The sequence below is a fragment of the Meriones unguiculatus genome, chromosome 9, assembly GCF_030254825.1.
Source record: "Meriones unguiculatus strain TT.TT164.6M chromosome 9, Bangor_MerUng_6.1, whole genome shotgun sequence".
Taxonomy (NCBI): domain Eukaryota; kingdom Metazoa; phylum Chordata; class Mammalia; order Rodentia; family Muridae; genus Meriones; species Meriones unguiculatus.
The window spans coordinates 12,282,259-12,300,769 of NC_083357.1; the positions used below are offsets into that span (position 1 = coordinate 12,282,259).

General features: G+C 37.8%; 1 protein-coding gene across 3 annotated transcripts in view; it reads right to left on the minus strand.

Annotated features, from left to right (window-relative positions):
• Bmpr1a (bone morphogenetic protein receptor type 1A) overlaps nucleotides 1-18,511 on the minus strand; it is a 94,489-nt gene that overhangs the window by 17,334 nt on the left and 58,644 nt on the right. For all 3 annotated transcript variants that reach the window (XM_060390894.1, XM_021635977.2, XM_060390895.1), the window contains 6 exons: nucleotides 17,638-17,854; nucleotides 12,944-13,106; nucleotides 11,074-11,176; nucleotides 4,384-4,480; nucleotides 4,111-4,210; nucleotides 917-1,061 (listed from right to left, as the gene is read on the minus strand). In XM_060390894.1, coding sequence (XP_060246877.1) covers nucleotides 917-1,061; nucleotides 4,111-4,210; nucleotides 4,384-4,480; nucleotides 11,074-11,176; nucleotides 12,944-13,106; nucleotides 17,638-17,704 — 675 coding nt within the window. In that variant the 5' untranslated portion in view covers nucleotides 17,705-17,854. The remainder of the gene's footprint in view (nucleotides 1-916; nucleotides 1,062-4,110; nucleotides 4,211-4,383; nucleotides 4,481-11,073; nucleotides 11,177-12,943; nucleotides 13,107-17,637; nucleotides 17,855-18,511) is intronic.

Sequence of the window (18,511 nt, forward strand, 5' to 3'; positions counted from 1 at the left end):
AAAGCCTACCTGGAAATGTAGTGTTGTGATTAGGAGGGCTGCCTCAGAGGGCTATTCTCCATCCCTGAAGCTGATAATCTCCATCCATCTACCTACTCACCCATCCATTAAAATTATTTTGTAACCCTTTTTAGACCTAAAAGTTATACTTCCCTCAGCCAATTAGTTTAATCTTAAAGATACAAGGAACCTTACAGTTGTGTTTTTATTTAGTTGGTTATTAAAATACTTAGAACACCTAGCTGGGCATGGTGGCTCATGACTGTAATTCCAGCATTTAGGAAACAGAAGCAGATGCAGAAGGATCTCAAGTTCAAGGACAATCTGAATTCTGTAAAACCTTGTCTCAAAACCCAAGTGCTGAGGATGTAGTTTATTGGCAGAATGCTTGCCTGGTATTCCTGTGGTTCTTGGCTCAAACTCCAGCATTGAAGTGGAAGGGAGAAAAAAAGCTCAGAGCAAAATATGTTGCTAGCCTGCATTTGCACAGGACCTTATATCCTAGCCTTTAATGTAAGTATTAGACTTAAAAAAAAAAGATTTTTTAAATTTATTTTATGTATGAGTGTGCATGTACACCTGCACGCCAGAAAAGGGAATCAGATTTCAGCATAGATGGTTGTGCGCCACCAAGTGGTTGCTGGGAATTGAACTCAGGACTTCCGGAGGAGCAGACAGTACTCGTATCTGTTGAGCCATCTCTCCAGCCCAGTATTATACTTCTGTACTTATGGCTTTATCTTGCCTATCCTATTTTCCTTGGTTCACATTTCTTGTTTTTAACTAATTTCATCTTGCACACACATAAAAAATTATCTATTACTTCTTAATCTGCAATAACTAAGATGCCCACATATCCATGATGTCACATCTGTATCAACGAAACATTTATATTTATAAGAAGCTTTTGGCTTACCAATAAAGGTAGTCCAGATCCACTGCCAGAGCTCTGTGACTGGTCAATCAGGTCTTTCAATGATTCTCCTGCTGGAATAAATGCTTCATCCTGTTCCAAATCACGGTTGTAACGACCTCTGCTTGAAATGCTCTTACAGTAATGTCTTTAAAAAGACAGAAAACAATCTACTTTTAAAACTTTTAAATTGGAACACTGTTGACACTCTGAGCCTCAATTCTTGCCACACTGTATCATTCCTTCAGGCAGAATTGTAGCCTAATCAATCTTCACCACAGGAAAAAAAAATCTGTTATAGTCCAGTAGAAATTGAGTTTATGAGATAGAATGCTGTGTGTCATGCTAACATGAAGAGATGGTTATAGTTTATTAGTAAGTGAATACATTCCCCACCCCAGAGGCCAGTGGTATTGCTACTAGGGAGAGTTAGGCAAGAAGATCCTGAATTCAGGGCCAGTGTGGGCTACATGGTTAAGACTCTATTCTCAAAACCAAAGCTAAATAACCCTCTAAATATCACCATTTCCACAGCACACAACATGGCATTAGAATAATAAGATCTCCTTAAAAAATCTGAAAGCATACTCAGCATAGAAAGTTATGTTATCTCTTATATTGATAAACATACAGTCTCTTAAAAACTGTCTCTGTTCTTGTTTTTTTTATCACTTGATTGTATTCTTCCAAGTATTATTGTGTTACTTTTCACAGAACAAAACTGTAAACAGCATGAACCTTCAGTTGTCTGTTTTGTTTCCTAAGACAGACTCTCACTATGTAGACCAGCGCTCCTCTAACTTGGGGATCCTGAAGATCCACCTACTTCTGCCTCCTGAGTGCTAGAATTAAAGGATGTGCACCACATGCCCAGCTGGGTCTTGTTTTTGAAAAGGGACCACAGCCACATTTAATCCAGGGCTAATTATTCTCTGCCACTGAGGCAAGACCCAAGTACTTAACCAAGGCCTATGTTTGAGGCCAACTCTCGAAGACGGTGGTTAACAGACACTATTCCCAGCTTTCTGTGAGCACTAACACTGTTTCCTCCAGTCATTTCAGATGTTCTTCCCAGCCTTGAGTGGTTTTTCACATGAACATGCTGAATACTGGATGGGGTCATCTGCAGAACTCATCTTTTCCCATGAGGCTCATCTATTCTCTAGTTCCATGAACACATCTGATGCCATCTTCCCCAGACTCTGACCTATATTTTCTCATCTGAGACTCAGATGGGCTATATCTATGCTCCCTCTCTGTGTCATGAAGCCAAACACTCTTCAGCCAGAAGCACAGGCATTCTTAATTCTTAACTCCTTGGTTTCCTTCTCCCAGGGATCAGTGTTTACTACAAGAGACTTTCAGGATTCACGGGTATAGGCTTAATCTGCCTAGGCCATTTCATTGAACTCTAATCAGTCTCTTTAGGTCCTTTCTCCCTTGTTACACAGGTTTCCTTATGAATACTATCTGGTTTATAAGATACAGGCTTGGCTGAGAAACCAAGACCATTAAATTGGTAAATGTTGCCCATATCTTTGTTTTCATTATCATGCCTCACCCAATAATTGAAAAATTGGTTTTTGTTTGTTTTCAAAATAAATTTTTTGTTTGTTTTGAAACAATACCTCATTCTGTAGCTCAGGCTGACTTCTCAATCTGCTATTTTTATCTAAAGAAAAAAAAAATCTTGAAGCCTGGCGCTGGTGGCATGTGCCTTTAATCCCAGCACTCAGGAGGCACAGGCAGAGGCAGGTGGATCTCTGTGTTCCAGGCCAGCCTGATCTATAGAGTGATTTTTCAGGACAGCCAGGGCTACATAGACAGACCCTGTCTTGAAAAACAAAACGGGCTAAGGTGATGACTGTCAGTAAATTACTTGTCAGAAGCATAAGGACCCAAGTCTGAACACCAGCACCCACGAAAAACTCGGGTATAACTGTAATTCCAGCACTGGGGAGGCAAAAATAGGAGGATGCCTAGGCTTACTGGCAAGCCCTCTAGCCCACAACAGTGACTTCCAGGTTCAGTAAGAACAGCTGTCTCAAAAACTACAGTGAAGAATGACTGAGAAAGAGGAAGTTAACTGATATGGCCTGTACTTGGGTGGGTACACACACGTATGTAACACACACGCACACACAAACACAGGTCCTTGTACATATAGTAGATGAAAAATGAGAATACTATTGTTATTTTCTTTTTAAAAAGAGTCATGCAGCTGGGAATGGAGGTGTACATCTTTAATTCTAACACTTGGGAGGCAGGGGCAAATTTCCATGGGCTCGAGGCCAACCTGATCTATAGTGTGAGCTCAAACTAGCCAGGGTCACATCGTGAGACCCTGTCTCAAAAAAACAAAAACGTTCAGAAAGCCACACATATTTATTTTTTAAAATGTATCCACTTGTCTATTTTTTCATTGAATTATACTTTTTGATTTATAGATCCTTCTTTATGTGTAAAACAACCACTTTCAGTGTTAGCTGCCAGTATTTTTCATTTGTTCCATCTTCCAAACTCTTGTGGGGTTTTGGCCACACACTTCCATTTTTATGTAGCTGATACTACTTTATGTTTTACTTACTTCCTTGATTGCTTCCAAGTTGAGGCAGACTCAAAGGCTTTCCAAACTATGCATATGAATATACAGTTCTAAACTAATCTGGTTCAAATATATTTCAAAGCAGGAAACTGTCCCAATTTCATTTTTTCTATCTAACAACCCAGTATCAAATTCACTCACTGAATTTATCTTTCCCTCCAGGTTCTTAAATTTGACAACTTCACCATACTATAAAACTCTTTATATACAGATTTCTTTATGGGATTAATAAGTAACCTGCTTCAAAGATAATCCCATTTCACTCAAAAATCCCAAATTATTAAACCAGAAAACAAGTTATGTTACTTTAGAATCCACTTTAAAAATTCAGACACAACAAAACTCACTATTCTACAAACAAGAAAGCCTTGAATATTCTTAAATATAAGAAAATGAACTAGTACCAAAAAATTTTAATTGGTAAACTATAACCAGAGAATATAAATTAGCAATACCTGAATTGCCCACAGCAGGCAGTGGTTTTTACCCGTTGGCTTAAAAAACAAACAAACAAACAAACAAACAAACAAACCAAGATTGCTGATATAGAATATTAGAAAGATGTTCTGTATATAAATAAGTATCTTCTTACTTGTAACAAAAGCAGCTGGAGAAGATGATCATAGCGACTATACAGACAGCCATGGAAATGAGCACAACCAGCCATCGAATGCTGCCATCAAAAAATGGACCTAAGAATGACAGTCAACAGTAAAGTATAGTATTTTTCTGCTGCATCTTACAAGAAGAATGAGAATAACTTACTGCACTGAATTCTAGACTTATAGCACTGAATTCTAGGTAGCTTGGTTATTGTTACTGACAAGTACAGAGAATCAGCCTGGACATTTCTGGGCTGACCTACCTATAACGACAGGGGGCAGTGTAGGCTGCAAATATTGGTTGCACAAATTGGTCCGACAACATTCTATTGTCCTTCGTAGCTGGGCTTTTGGTGAATCCTTTAAGAAAAGTAATGGTAAAATTAAAAGGCTTGACATATTAAATTGACTATGAACATCTTTAGTATTGACAGATATAATTTATAATTCAGTTAGAGAAAAGAACCTCTAAACTTTAGGTCAAAAAATATTAGCCAGGCACAGTGGCGCACACCTTTAACCCCAGTACTCAGGAGGCAGAGGTCCTGAGTTCAAGGCCAGCCTGATCTACAAAGTGAGGTCCAGGACAGCCAGGACTATTAACACAGAGAAACTCTGTCTCAAAAAACAAAAACAACAACAAAATTACTGAAAATTTAATTTTTTTGAAAACAGGACTGTAAGACAATTTCCTTAAAATCATATCGGTGGATAAAGACATGAGATTATAAATTATAGAGAAACACAGAATTTTACTAATTTTTATCTCAAACAATACTGTATTTAAGCCACCATTCAGCTAGCTGCTTTTAGTTTGAATAAAGTAATTATTTGCTAGAAAACATAGTATTTTATTAGACTCATAAAATGGTATGAAAAATATAATCATAGTAGTAATAAGATTTGGGTGAGACTTAAGATCGGACTACAAAGTAGAGGGTTTTCTAGTCAAGTGAGTTGGGGGTGCTGGTTAATGGAGGTGATTGCACACCATCAACCAGATAGAAAGTATGCCTGAAAAGACCAGCAAACAAGCACAAAGACTTTAGTCATGAAAGAAGATATGAGGGATTACATGTTGACATTTCAGCACTGCCTAAGTAAAATACCATTCTGGACCAAAATATAAATAGAAAGAGCCTGTTCATCATTATGAAGGTAGCAAGAATGTAAGCAGAAATTAGCCATGTTACTCCTAAATATCAGATGGTCAGAATGGAAATGCCTCAGTATAATCAGGTGTTATCTTAAAAGGCTGACCATAAGTCTAAGGCTTGAAATCCTACCTGGGAAGACAGTCAATAAAGACATTCCAAATATATAAATTTTATATTTTAACTGATTTTTTTTAATTTTTAAAATAATTTCCCTTTGAAGTTATCATAAATAAAGATATGATAAGGGTTTATGTTGCAAACTTTGAAACAATCCCATATCTAGAGAAAATTAGCATAAAGGAAAGAATGATTGCATAACTAAAGATGAATAAATGAAGTGTCAGGCAGTCAGTCCCAGGAAGATAGCCTTGCAGAAGATTAAAGTGAAAGAAAAACAAAGAGTGGACATCTTCGGCAATCTTGGGCCAAAGATCTCTAAGCCATGGGTCATTCATTGCCCACATAACAGCAGATAACGGATGATGAAGACCTGATTCTCAATTCCTTTCTCGTCTGTCTTCTCTATCAAGGATGACTGGAAGAATAAAAGCAGACAACAAAACAGACAGTGGCCATTAATGTTCCAGAGTCATGTAGACAGTCATGTGAGTTCACAACTCCTAACTAGGGTGAGATAGGATGATCAGATACTTGTAAGTATGATGGATGCCTCAAAGATACGTATAACTTGTAATATTCTGGAACAATAAGTGTGGGAAACTAGACAGCCATACATCATATGACTTCATTTAAGGGAAAGACGTTTTCCCAACAGAGAAGGTGTACGGTGTAATGTAAAAAAATCAGCATAAATCCTACCTAGTTCTGCCAGTTATTCCCTTTGCAACCCTAAACCTAATTTCTCTTTAGTTTCCTCTGGACGGCACTAGATAGAAAGTTTTGCCTTACAGGCATTAAGATAGAATGCACTAAATACTTAGCAAACTAAATTCAAATAGAAAACATTCAATAAATTGATTTCCTCTTCCTCTGGGGTGTATGATATGAATTCCAGAGTCTTGAGTAAGACAAAAAACTTTGGGCAGTCTTTCAGAGCGGATGTGCCTTTACCACAAATAAGCTATCAGCAGGCTTACCTTATTGCATGGGTTAAGTCTACATCAGGTTAAAAATATATATATATAAAGCAGTATCTAGATTATGGAATGGGGTGACATAGCTTTCTCTTTCCTATACTCTTCCATATCCTCATTCTCCACTCAAGTCATTTTACCTATCTGTGGACTAAGGTAGGAATAAAATCCTATGGGGGTGAGGAGGAGGGAAGCCTGAAGATAACCTCAGCAGTTAAGAGCACTGGATACTCTTCCAGGACTCAGGTTTGATCCCCAGCATCCAAACAGTGGTTTCCAACCATCTGTAACTCCAGTTCCAAGGGCTGTGACACCTTGGGCACGCGCGCGTACATGGTGCACAGACATACAAGCAGAAAAAACATCTACACACATAATAAATAAATTAAAACCCCAGAGAATAATTTATTTGGCAGTTAAGAAATGGTTGAGTCTGGCTTGAGTAAACCCTGTATGCTTGGGCCGAAGAGAGTACTGAGAATGCACTGAAGCCAAATGACAAGGAATGGCATGAGGAGTTTGAGAATTAACTCCTCTACAGGATGACAAGAACAAGACAGGACAGTGCTGGTAAACAGTGAGGTAGCAAGAGCATGAAGCATGTGGGAATCATTTATATGTGCTTTGATCTATACCTAGCCCTGAGAAGAGGTCAAGAGTGAGATCATGAGACTATGCCTGAGGATCAGAAGTAGTTTGTGATAGTGATAGTGCTGGACAGTTTTATGTCAAATTGACACAAGCTAAAGCCATCTGAGAGGAGGGATCCTCAATTAAGAAAATGCCTCCATAAGATCTGTGTTGTAGGCCAGCCTTCAGGGTATTTTCTTAATCAGTGATTGACAGTGGAGGGCCTAGCCCAATGGCACCCAATGGATGGTGCCATGCCTGGGCTGTTGGTCCTGAATTCTATGAGAAAGCAGGCACAATAAGCCATTAGGAGCAAGCCAGTAAGCAGCACCCCTCCATAGCCTTGGCATCAGCTCCTGCCTCCAGGTTCCTGCCCTGTTTGAGTTCCTGTCCTAACTTCCTTCAATGATGGACTAAAACATGGAAGTATAAGCCAAATAATCCCTTCCTCCCCAACTTGATTTTTGGTCCAGTGTTTCATCCCAGCAATAATAACCCCAACTAAGGTAAATGAAGTTTATCAAAATATAGAGAAGTCAGGAAAGCACTGGTCCAGCTCCTTTAAGTAAAATTTTATTTCTCAGATTTGGTTTTCCTTCCTTCCTTTCCTTGAGACAAGGTGAGACAACAAAGTCTCACCATGCAGCTCTGGCTGGCCTGGAATCAATGTAGAACAGGCTCACCTCAAACTCAGACATCTGCTTGTCTCTTGTCTCCTGAGTCTTGGGACTAAATGTATGTGCCACCAAACCCAGCTCAAGTAAAATTTAAAAATATACTACTCCCATATTTTAGGATGACAACTAAAAGTTTTCACCACAAATTTAAGCACAACTAAAAATATACTAATAAATCCTGGCTCACTGTACATAAATGACACTCTAAGTCAGACTTGTTACATCATTTTTTGGTCCACTAAATAGAAAATAAACAATATAAAAATGAGATACCAATTCTCTTTCTTGAGAGCAGGGTCTCACTATGTAACCCTGGGTGGACCTCAAACTCAAAGATCTGTAGCATCTGCCTCTAAATGCTGTGATTTAAAGGTGTCACCACACTCAGATAATTATTGTATCTTTTTAAAAAAGACTTATTATTTAATATACAGCATTCTGCCCGCATGCCAGAAGAGGGCACCAGATCTCACTACAGATGGTTGTGAGCCACCATGTGGCTGCTGGAAATTGAACTCAGGGCCTTTGGAAGAACAGGCAGTGTTCTTAACCTCTGAGCCATCTCTCCCGTCCTAATATCATATCTTGAATAAATTAATAAATGCTTCTTTAACAACTAGAAATTTTATACTGGAACTCGTATTTCAACATTTTCCACACTCATTATGCATCTCTGTATTTTTTAACAAATAATTCCCTATCTCAAAAGAATTGTATTTAAATTATTTGAATACTTTTTTTACATCAAAGCTTAATTTATAATTCCTATATTAAAATTATATTAAGATCCTTTAAAAAAACATTAACATAAATGCCTTTCTTGATATGGTAAACAGGATTTAAAAACTTGTCACTGAATTCATGGATAATATACTAATTCCTATAAGGACAAATTTCAGAATTAACTTCATTACTATTTTTCTTGCCCCTCCCTATACCCCATTTTGGATCAGGAGTAAAATACTAATTAAGAAAACAGTTTATTGTATCAGTGCTCCATTATTCTGTAAAGTCCTTCCAAAACATATACTTAAAATCTCAAAGCACTAAAAAATAACCTTCAATAATCTAACAATTTAAATTTTGTTTTGCTTTGTTTTTCCAGACAGGGTTTCTCTGTATAGCTCTGGCTGTCCTGGAACTCGCTCTGTAGACCAAGCTGGTCTCAAATTCAAGAATTCCACTTGCCTCTGCTTCCCAAGCAATACCTACTCCCCTCCCCACTGCGCAATAATATAACAATTTAATTTAAAGCATCAGATTTTTAAAAAGGGTAGAGGGAGATGGCACAGTGGATGAACGTGTTTACATGCAAGCCTGGCAACCTGAGTTAGATCCCTGGTACCCACATGGTGGAAGGAGACATGAGACTCAACTCATGTTCTCTGACTTCTACACATGACTTAGTGCACATACTCTAATAAATAAATGCAAAACCAAACAAAAAACCTGAACGCCACCTAACATGCCAATATAGTCAACATCCCCAAACCCCGTTTGCTGATATTTTGAGTGCTAATAAGCACAGTACTGTGTAGAATTTTCAGATTTTTGACACCCCAGGCCCATGATCTGTTAACTGGAAGGTTAAAAGAAGGGCGACTGTGGAAGGGAAAAGAAAAGGAACATGAGAACTCTGTTCAGAAGAGTACTTAACAAAAGAAACTAACCAAGTGTAGATCTTAAAACTATATGCCCAAGATACTACCATATAAGCCTGTGCACACCTAGGGATATGGGTAACACAGCCAGATACTGCTCAAGATTTACTAAGCCCTCACTATGTCATTTCATTTGTTATATAAAATACTAAAGAAAGTAAGTGCCTTGCTCAAAGTTTCACAGTTCTTATGAGAAAGCGTATGAGTTTGGACATAGTAAACTTGCAAACTAACTTATACTTAGTCTGGGACCAACTTAGTCTAGAAGTCTGTAGGGTACTTGTTAATACTTTTACAGCTCTGAGCCTGTAACCACTGCTCCTCCTTGAATTTTTAAAAGTGGTTTAAAAAGGCACACAGAGTTAATAACATGTTAATGGCATAAAACTGGAAGAAACAAATACTCTCAAATCTGAACAAATCTTAATGTGTTGTTACAATTTCACAAATACAGGACAAGTAACAAAACCATTCCATTCCCATCTACTTGTATCAAAGGACCAACATCAAGAGTAAAGAGTGGGGTAGGTGTGGCTGGGAAACAGAGAAAGTCAAAGACATGAGGGTTTAGGTGACTGAAGTCCAATTCTTCAAGAAAACAGCACAACTGCTAAAACACATGTGACTGCATTCAGAAGAAAAAGGCTTTTTTTCCTGCTTATACCACACTTGATTTTGTATTACACTGAACCACTAGAGAGTAAATAATTGAAGACACTATGAGATTTTTCCCCCCAAAGCTGAGAAGATGGATGGAAGTAGGATGGAAACAGTTTTGCTCGCATACTAAAAGGCTTTCATTCTGAGGAGAAACCAGGTCTGTTTGTACCAGAGAGACAGAAGGCAGAATCCCACTCAGTCATTTGCCTGATGACTTTGAGTATAAACCTTACACTGAAGCCTGCCAATTCAGAACAGGATTAATTTCCTGACACAGTTGACATTTAAAGTATAAACAGTTCTATCCAGAGCTGTTTTTCAAAAGGTGAGATCTCTTAAGAAATTCACGTGATTTAGAAAACCTGGAAAAATGCTCTCTGCTGCTGCTCTTTTCAAGTAGCTGCACAGAAACTGTGCTAGTTCTCCCCTACTACTATGATCAAACACCACGACCAAAAGTGAGAGTGAGTTCACTTGGGTTTGTGGATCAGAGTGTTAAGAGTCCATGACAGAAGCGCAAAGGCATGGCAGCAGGGACAGAAGCTAAGCACACACATCTCAAAGGCAAGCAGAAAGCAAACGAGCAGTAGGTAAGATTTTATCCACCATACAGCCTGCCTCCAGCGACAAACTTCCTCCAACAAGGTCACATGGCCTACACCACTGGGGATCAGAGCAGAGATGGCCTACAAACAACTGGGGATCAAGTATTCAAACGCCCGAGACTATGGGGGACATCTTACTCAAATCACCACTTACTGAAACAAGGATTTAATAGTGCTGGCATAGAAAACAAAAGTTATTATCCATGACTTAAAGTCTTTCCAATAAATCTTACACTCTACAAATAAATGTGACTGTCACTTTTTGCATTAACCACAATCTGTGATGATTCAAAACTTAAAAGTAAAGCAATCAGGAACTTCAATTAGTAAAATACAATTACTTGACAAGTCAGGTTTTCTTCAACAAATCTGTTTTTGTGACTAAGAGCAGTCCATGTCTGCTGGGGGACTCAACGCTGTTCATGAAGTTCTACTCCTCTTTATTTCATTGTTACAAACTAGATCTTACCTTGCATTGGAAATCAGAGCCTTCATACTTCATACACCCAGAAGTTAATGTGGTTTCTCCCTGATCATCTTCTTCTATAATGGCAAAACAATGCCCATTAGTTCTACAAGAGAGAAAGAAAAAAAATACAATTTCGTATTAGAAGGAAGACAGCATGGTGGTATACATCCAAAACACTAGCACCCAAAAGGCTAAAGCAGGAGGATCTTAACTTCCAAGTCAACCTGAACTACAGAAACTCTGTCTAATAAAAAGGCCAGAGAGATGACACAGTGGCTAAGGGCACTTGTCACTAAGCCCAGAGTTTGACTGCAAGCACCCAAACAGTGGAAGGAAAAAACTGATTCTGGAAAGCTGGTGTGTTCACATGTACAGAACATACACACCTAAATAACTGAATATAAACTTTTTAAAAAGACATACAAAAGAACTAAAGATACATGAATTCATGAATACAGCCTTCAATACCTTGTTTTTTAAAATTTAAATTGTTTTCTCATGTGATTTGTTAGCAAAACCAATTTAGATTTATGCTAAATCAAAGGTAGTGTGTTTAAACTAAGAAACTTAGAGGGCCTGTGAGAACTCTGTCAAGTGGAAAGGTTTTACTAAATAAATGCTCCATGTTTATGCTGTTATGTAACTGTTCTGCTAATTACTCATGATCCCATGCTACATGTATATGGTAGGAGATAAAAACATGACTTTCTGAGAAACATTCAGCAGATCCTAATGACACAAGAAAGTATATCTGGGGAGAACAGATGACTCAGATTCTGAAAGTTACTTTATAGTGACTATGACAGAAAGCAGAGAGACGGTCTGAATAATTTTTAAGAAATTTACATAAATATAGTTATGTTTCATGAAGTTTTGATATCAGTGTCCTTGAGTTTTTCCCTTAGCAAATGTAGGAAGGATAAATAATAATTTAATACATCACATTTTATAAATTATATCTAGTCTATTCAAAGAGCACAGAAAACTACATTATTATACAGAAAACCTTCATTATTATATTATTAATTCTATAACAAGGAGACAATTATTGACTGAACTGAATACATTTGGGGGGTGGGTCTAGACGAATCTATAGTTCTTCAATGTGCCCCAAGACATGGATTATGCGCCATGGGTTGGCTAAGCAGGTAAAAGTGCTTGCTGTCTAGACTGACAATCTGAGTTCCAGTCTTGGATCCTACATAGTAGAAGGAGAGAAGAGACTCCTGCAAGTTGTCCTCTGATCTCTTCATGTAAACCTACCCACATATCATACACAGACGCACAATACAAACATGTTTAACAAATATGAACTCAAGTTACATGACTATCTGTAAATGAATTGACTAGATAATACAAAGCTAAGAAGGAAAAAGAACAAAATTATCACAGTATCATCTTGTATACCTATACTCTACTGCTACTGGCTAAGGAGCCAGTGAGTAAATACTGTTTTCTTTTTTGTAATCTACAAAAGAGAAAACATTTTTCCACAGTGAGCACCATTAGGTTCATGATTTTAAAAGTCAATAAAAAAAGGAAAACTAAACCAGGTGTGGTAGTGCCCACCTTTAATCCTAGCACTCTGATCTCTGTGAGTTCAAAGCCAGCCCGGTCTACATAGTGAATTCCAAGTCTATGTAGAATGACCCTGTCTCAAAATTCCAAACAAATAAAAAAGCTGTACCATGATATAACTAATAATTAGCAATGGTTTAATGATAGATACCATTATTTCTACATTCAAGCCAAGAATCCTTTCTTTCTTTGGAAAGATACAATATACAAAGGGAAAAACAAAAAAACAAACAAACAAAACCTGTCCAAGCGTACTTTTATCTAGCCTTTAAGGACTACACCAAATACTTACATGCATGTGTTATTAATAGCATCATCTGGGCAGTGTCCTGAGCAATAGCACTTTAAGAAAGGCAAGGTATCCTCTGGTGCTAAAGTCACTCCATTTTCTGGCTTCTTCTGGTCCAAGTCTGATTTCATACCAGTGCCATGGAGCATACTGTCTAGATTCTGCCCTGCATTAAAGAATGAGATTTATAAACAATCATTCTTGAAAAGTTGTTTAATTATAATCTTTAATAAAGAAAGCTAAGTTTCCTTTACCATAATAACTGTTAAGATACCTTAAAGATAAATTTCATATAGTATCAATTTATAAACTATATACAGAACTACTGTTCCAAATATTGAGGGATATATGGAGATGGCCCAATTACAAATTTTGTACTAGTGAAAGATAAACAAAAATGACAAAAAAGATAGAAAGGAAGAACCTCTTTCCCTAAAGGTATTTGGCGAAGAGCTAAGCACTCGTATGTAACCAGCATTTGCTACTTTATGGGTTCCTTTTTCTTCCACCCTTTTCCACATGTTTTCTTCTTCCCTTTTACTAGACAGGAGAGAAAAAAGGAGAGGAAAGGAAGCAATGATATCGTTGGACCACTTCTGGCTGATGAGGAAGAGCAAGTTTGATCTTCGCTGTTGAGGATATCTAATTTCTTCCTGCATACAACTATTTAACAAGCTACAACCAAGAGCAACCAACAACTCAAACCACTTCACAAGGCCCTAGCATTTAAATACCCTCTGCAAAGTCCCCAGAATTCCAAATGTCACACAATTACAGAAACTACCTGAGGCTGGCAAAACCAGACCATGAGGCAAATCATGGTGAGCTGCTTCAAAGCAGCCTCATACATATCCCCAACACCTGGGATTAAAACGAAGACACATTCTTATTTGTTTTTCAAAGACCAAAAATGCAAAATTCTCACTAGACTGCTAAACACCTTTGAGTGTTAATTCCAGGACAAGTTCTCTACTGTAACTGCCCTTTAGTCTTTTGCTTTTTCTTTAAATAAGCTATTTGAAACTGCCAGCTAGCCATTTGACTGTCAGCTGACAGACCCCTCCCTGGTGCCTCGTTGCCTTGAGAGAAGAACTGTCAAATAAACAGTCCTTTCTTTAACAACTCCCAGTGCTGTCACTCTGTCAGACTGGCTGTTTTGAACACTCCAGAGATTCCTCTGAGGAAACTCCACACCAGCTACAGTGACCACTGGAACCACTGCTACTGCTGAAGCTACAACCCAGCTTCCGGAGGCCTCACTCCTCACAACTGCCCCAGGCTCCTTTATCATTGAGGCATTCATAATAAATTTTTTAAAATAAAAAGGCCAATCCTAAGTTTTGAACCAAAATCACAACTACAGCTAGGAGGTTGCTAAGAAGAGTTCTAGAGTGGCTAAAGGGAGAGACTACAGAAGACTATGAAGGATTGCAGACATACTGAGGTGATGGAAAAGTATGAAAAGCTAAGCTTGGGATCCCAGATAGCTGTAAGAACTCTTGTGACTTTGGCTCAAGAGTTAAGAGGCAAGCCTGTCCCAAAAAACAAACAAACAAACAAACAAACAAACCTAACAACAAAAGAACCAAGGGTTCTGACATCTTAAGTTTGAAGTCTGCAATACTAGCAGCCGAGGACTAGCTTTCAAGGCCCAGAGTGTGCTCTGATCTGTACCTAGAGCAGTAAGCTTCTAATTTTCAGTATAGAATAAGTAAGTCTTCCTTGAAAACCTAACCTATATGCCTACAGCACCAAGGAGTTCAAACAGATCTCCAGCCTGCTACATGTGACAGTTACAATTTACTATGTATAATATGGGAAGAAACTTCAGAAAAGGCTGACATAATTTCTAATGCTTTCAGAATGATGGGGGGGGGGCATGTCTTCTTCAATACTTTGCTTCAAAACTTGTAAAAAAAATTTTTTTAATGTCTCTGTGAAAAGGGAGCTGCTAATCACCTTCCAGAGAACTCTAATCACCTAAAGGAACTGTGAAAACATGAAACAAATCCTGTTATCTACCTTTCCTCGCACAATCATTGGTTTGAATCCAGACCACACTATCAGAAAGTTGCCAAAGGCTTATGTAATAAAACCAGTATCTTGCATTAGCGTTCATAGCCTCAAATGACAAGTAATGACATACATGACACTTAAATTTTCAGGTGAAATAACCTGGCCCTTCCAAAAGAGCTAGAGCCAAAAGGATTAGAGAAGTATGAATTTCACTATAAATATAACATGGTTTAGTAATGTGAACTCAACTGTAAATTTAGGAATACCGATGAAGGTAAAATAAGAAAAATAACACATATGCATATATGGACAGCAGGAAAACAGAATGTAAGAGCTAGAGATGCTATAACTTGATTCTTATTTTATGTATGTATGTATGTATGTATGTATGTGTGTATTTTGGTTTTTCACTGGTGTCCAACTCACAGATCTCCCTGCCTCTGCCTCCCCGGCGCTAGGATTAAAGATGTGCATCACACCACCCCATAACTTAAGTTTTAATGACCTTAAGTTTTTTATACTTTTTTCTTTAAAGAAAATAATTTATTATTTTTATTTTATGTGCACTAGTGTTTTGCCTGTATGTATGTCTGAGTGAGTGTGTCAGATTTCTTGGAACTAGAAGGAAGAGGAATTGTCTCGGGTCTAAGGCAAACCCTATGTGAGCTGTCCTATGGGTGCTGGAAATTGAACTAGGGTCCTCTGGAAGAGCAGCAAGTGCTCTTAATCACTGCGCCATTTTACCAGCCCCAAGTTTCTTATCCTTAATAGACAGAAAAAAAATTTACCCCTGAGTAAGTTATTTGTTAATAAAAACAAATGCTGAGAAGGAATAGCATTCCAAGGTATGTATGTACGTACGTACGTATGTATGTATGTGTGACTTAGCTCCTCACCACGACCTCCTTTCAGAAAGAAATACTATAACACAATGGTAAGGCTTCTGATGACCCTCCAAACGGCTACAAAATGGAAAAACCTTCATTTATTCTAAGAACATTAACTATAAAAGATGGGGTAAGAAATCTACCAGGCTGTAAATGAAGGAAAACATTCTTGTTTATTGTGAGTTTTCCTAATTTGGGTAGGTAAATAATCTTGGTAAGCCACATGACTTCTTCAGTATTCACTCATTTAGGAAGGCTGTAGAACTCAAGGTTTTAAAATCCTAATAGAGCAACAAAAGGAAGCCTCAATTTAACCACAGAGAATAAATGTGTATGGAGGAATCTAGACTTGGGTGGTACACACCTGTAATCCCAGTCCTTGAGAGGCTGAGACAGGAAGACTGTCATGAGTTTGAGGCCAACCTGAGCTATAGTATAGCTCCAAACAACACATAGCAAATAATATGCTGCCTGCAGTTTTATGGTGGCATATACTTATAATCACAGCATTCATGTAGCAAAGAAGACACTTTCTGCAAGAATTTTTTGAAATAAAATGTAACTTGCTCTTTAGCACAGAGTATATAACTCTCGCTTTGGCTTTGTGGTTATTGTTTTTGTAGCAGAGTCTCACTATGCAACCCTGGCTGTCCTAGAACTATCCACATCAGGATGGCATTGATCTCTCAGAGATCTACTTGCCTCTACCTCAAGTGCTGGGATTAAAGGTGTGGGCTACTATATCTAGCTAGGATATGCCATGCTAGGATATTCACTCAATATAAGTTTACTACAGAACAACCTGAGCTAGGAATAAGAAGTGAAAGAAGTAACAGTAAGGCAAAGACAAAAAAAGCTATGGACTCACTGTACTAATTCAAAAATATAAAAAGCTGAGTGCTGTTATCCAGATGTCTTCCTCTGAGTAAATAATCCTCACCATTCAGAACTAAATATGAAATTGCAAATTATAAAGGCAAAACCTTCAGAAAAATTAAGATGGCAAGTCAGGACTGGGATGGTGGGAAGCCAGTCTAGTCAATTAGCAAGCTCCAGGTTTAGTCAGAGACATTTTCTCAAATGGAAAATGGGTAGGGAGACACCCAATGCCAACCACTGTTCTTCACATGGAGGTGCACTCACGTGTATATATTAACACATATACATACACAAAAGAAAATGAAAGTGGTAAGTTCTATCTCAAAACCTTTTACAAAGCAATGCTAACTTTTCAGTTTAAAATACTGCCCTAATTAAACCAATCAAGGGGAAAAGTTTGTAGGAAAATACAGTTCATCTGCTCTTAGACTTCACTGAGCTCCAGTTTGAGCTATGAACACCCAGTAAGCAGCAGAAGTCACAAGTAGACTGTTAATACTATGGAAAATTTTAAACTCCGAAAAAGCAAACACGTTTACTTATTTTTCCAAAGTCTTCTCATGACAGGAAAACACTCGGAGTTATTATCTGTGCAAGCTCAGTCTCAACTACCCATTGTTTTGTGTCTTGGGCACTAAGATGCAGACTATACTTAATTTCATGTGATCCTCCCGAGACAAACCTCCTGCTATATATCTTGCCTGTGTTACAGGTAAGAAAAAAAGGGTTGAGAGAGGCTAAGATTTTTAAAGGTGTCTACACAAAGTTCTCTTTTGGCATGTTTGTTCTTTGCTTCTTCACTTAAAGAGTTGTGCAGGTATGACTGACCTGTTTAAAAGGAACATGAGTTGAGAGCAGATCAAGGAGTTAAATGCTTAACATAGAAATGACTTACTGAAACAAGAATCAATTTACCTTGAACATGAAAAACGATGAACAGACAGGCTCCCAATAATCTGATGTAAGTAGATAGCTGAGTCATTGTTCAATTTTCACGTATCCTGTGCACTGCCACTTTGAATTACTGGTCTTGCTACGTCACTAATTTAAATGACTTTACTGAATGAGGTTTCCTTATAGAAGAACAAAATCCCTTGACAATGACTTTTCACCTGCTGCTTTCTTCAAACTCCTGGGGGAAAAAAAATGAACAAGGCAATGAATATAATGAAAATTTGGAAAGTTTTCAAGAGTGGAGGAGAAAATAAGTATAACTAGGCTTTTAAATGCAGAAATATGTTTTAAAAATTTCTTGGTGTGTTGGGGATTAACTCTAAGACGTTGCACATGCTAAGTAAGAATTCTATCACAGAGCTATAGTCTCAGCTCTGATGAAATATATTTTTAAGGATTAAAGGTACTCTTGTTTTCTTTTTTAAGGCACTGTAATTTCAAAGCCTAATACTTTAGTAGAAAGTTGCAATCTCTCCTAAACTCAAATCAGCCAAGATCAAGCAATTAGTGAAGTGCTGTGCACATGCTAAGTCCCCACCACTTGGAAATCTGATAGAGCAGGGACTCCTTGCGTCTAGGGGTTCTAAGACAAGCTGGGCAACTGCAGTTCTAAAAAGGAAAGGGGAGAGGAGAGGGAAGGGGAAGAAAAAGCTACACAGAGAAATCCTGTCTCAAAAAACAAAACAAACAAACAAAAAAACCCCCAACCAAACAAAATAAAAGCTTCCATCAATATTCATGTAAATCTCAATAAAGAAAAACACTTTGAATGTACAATTATTTCATGGACAGAAAAGAAAGCCTACATAGAAAATTTACATATTTAAATAAGTGG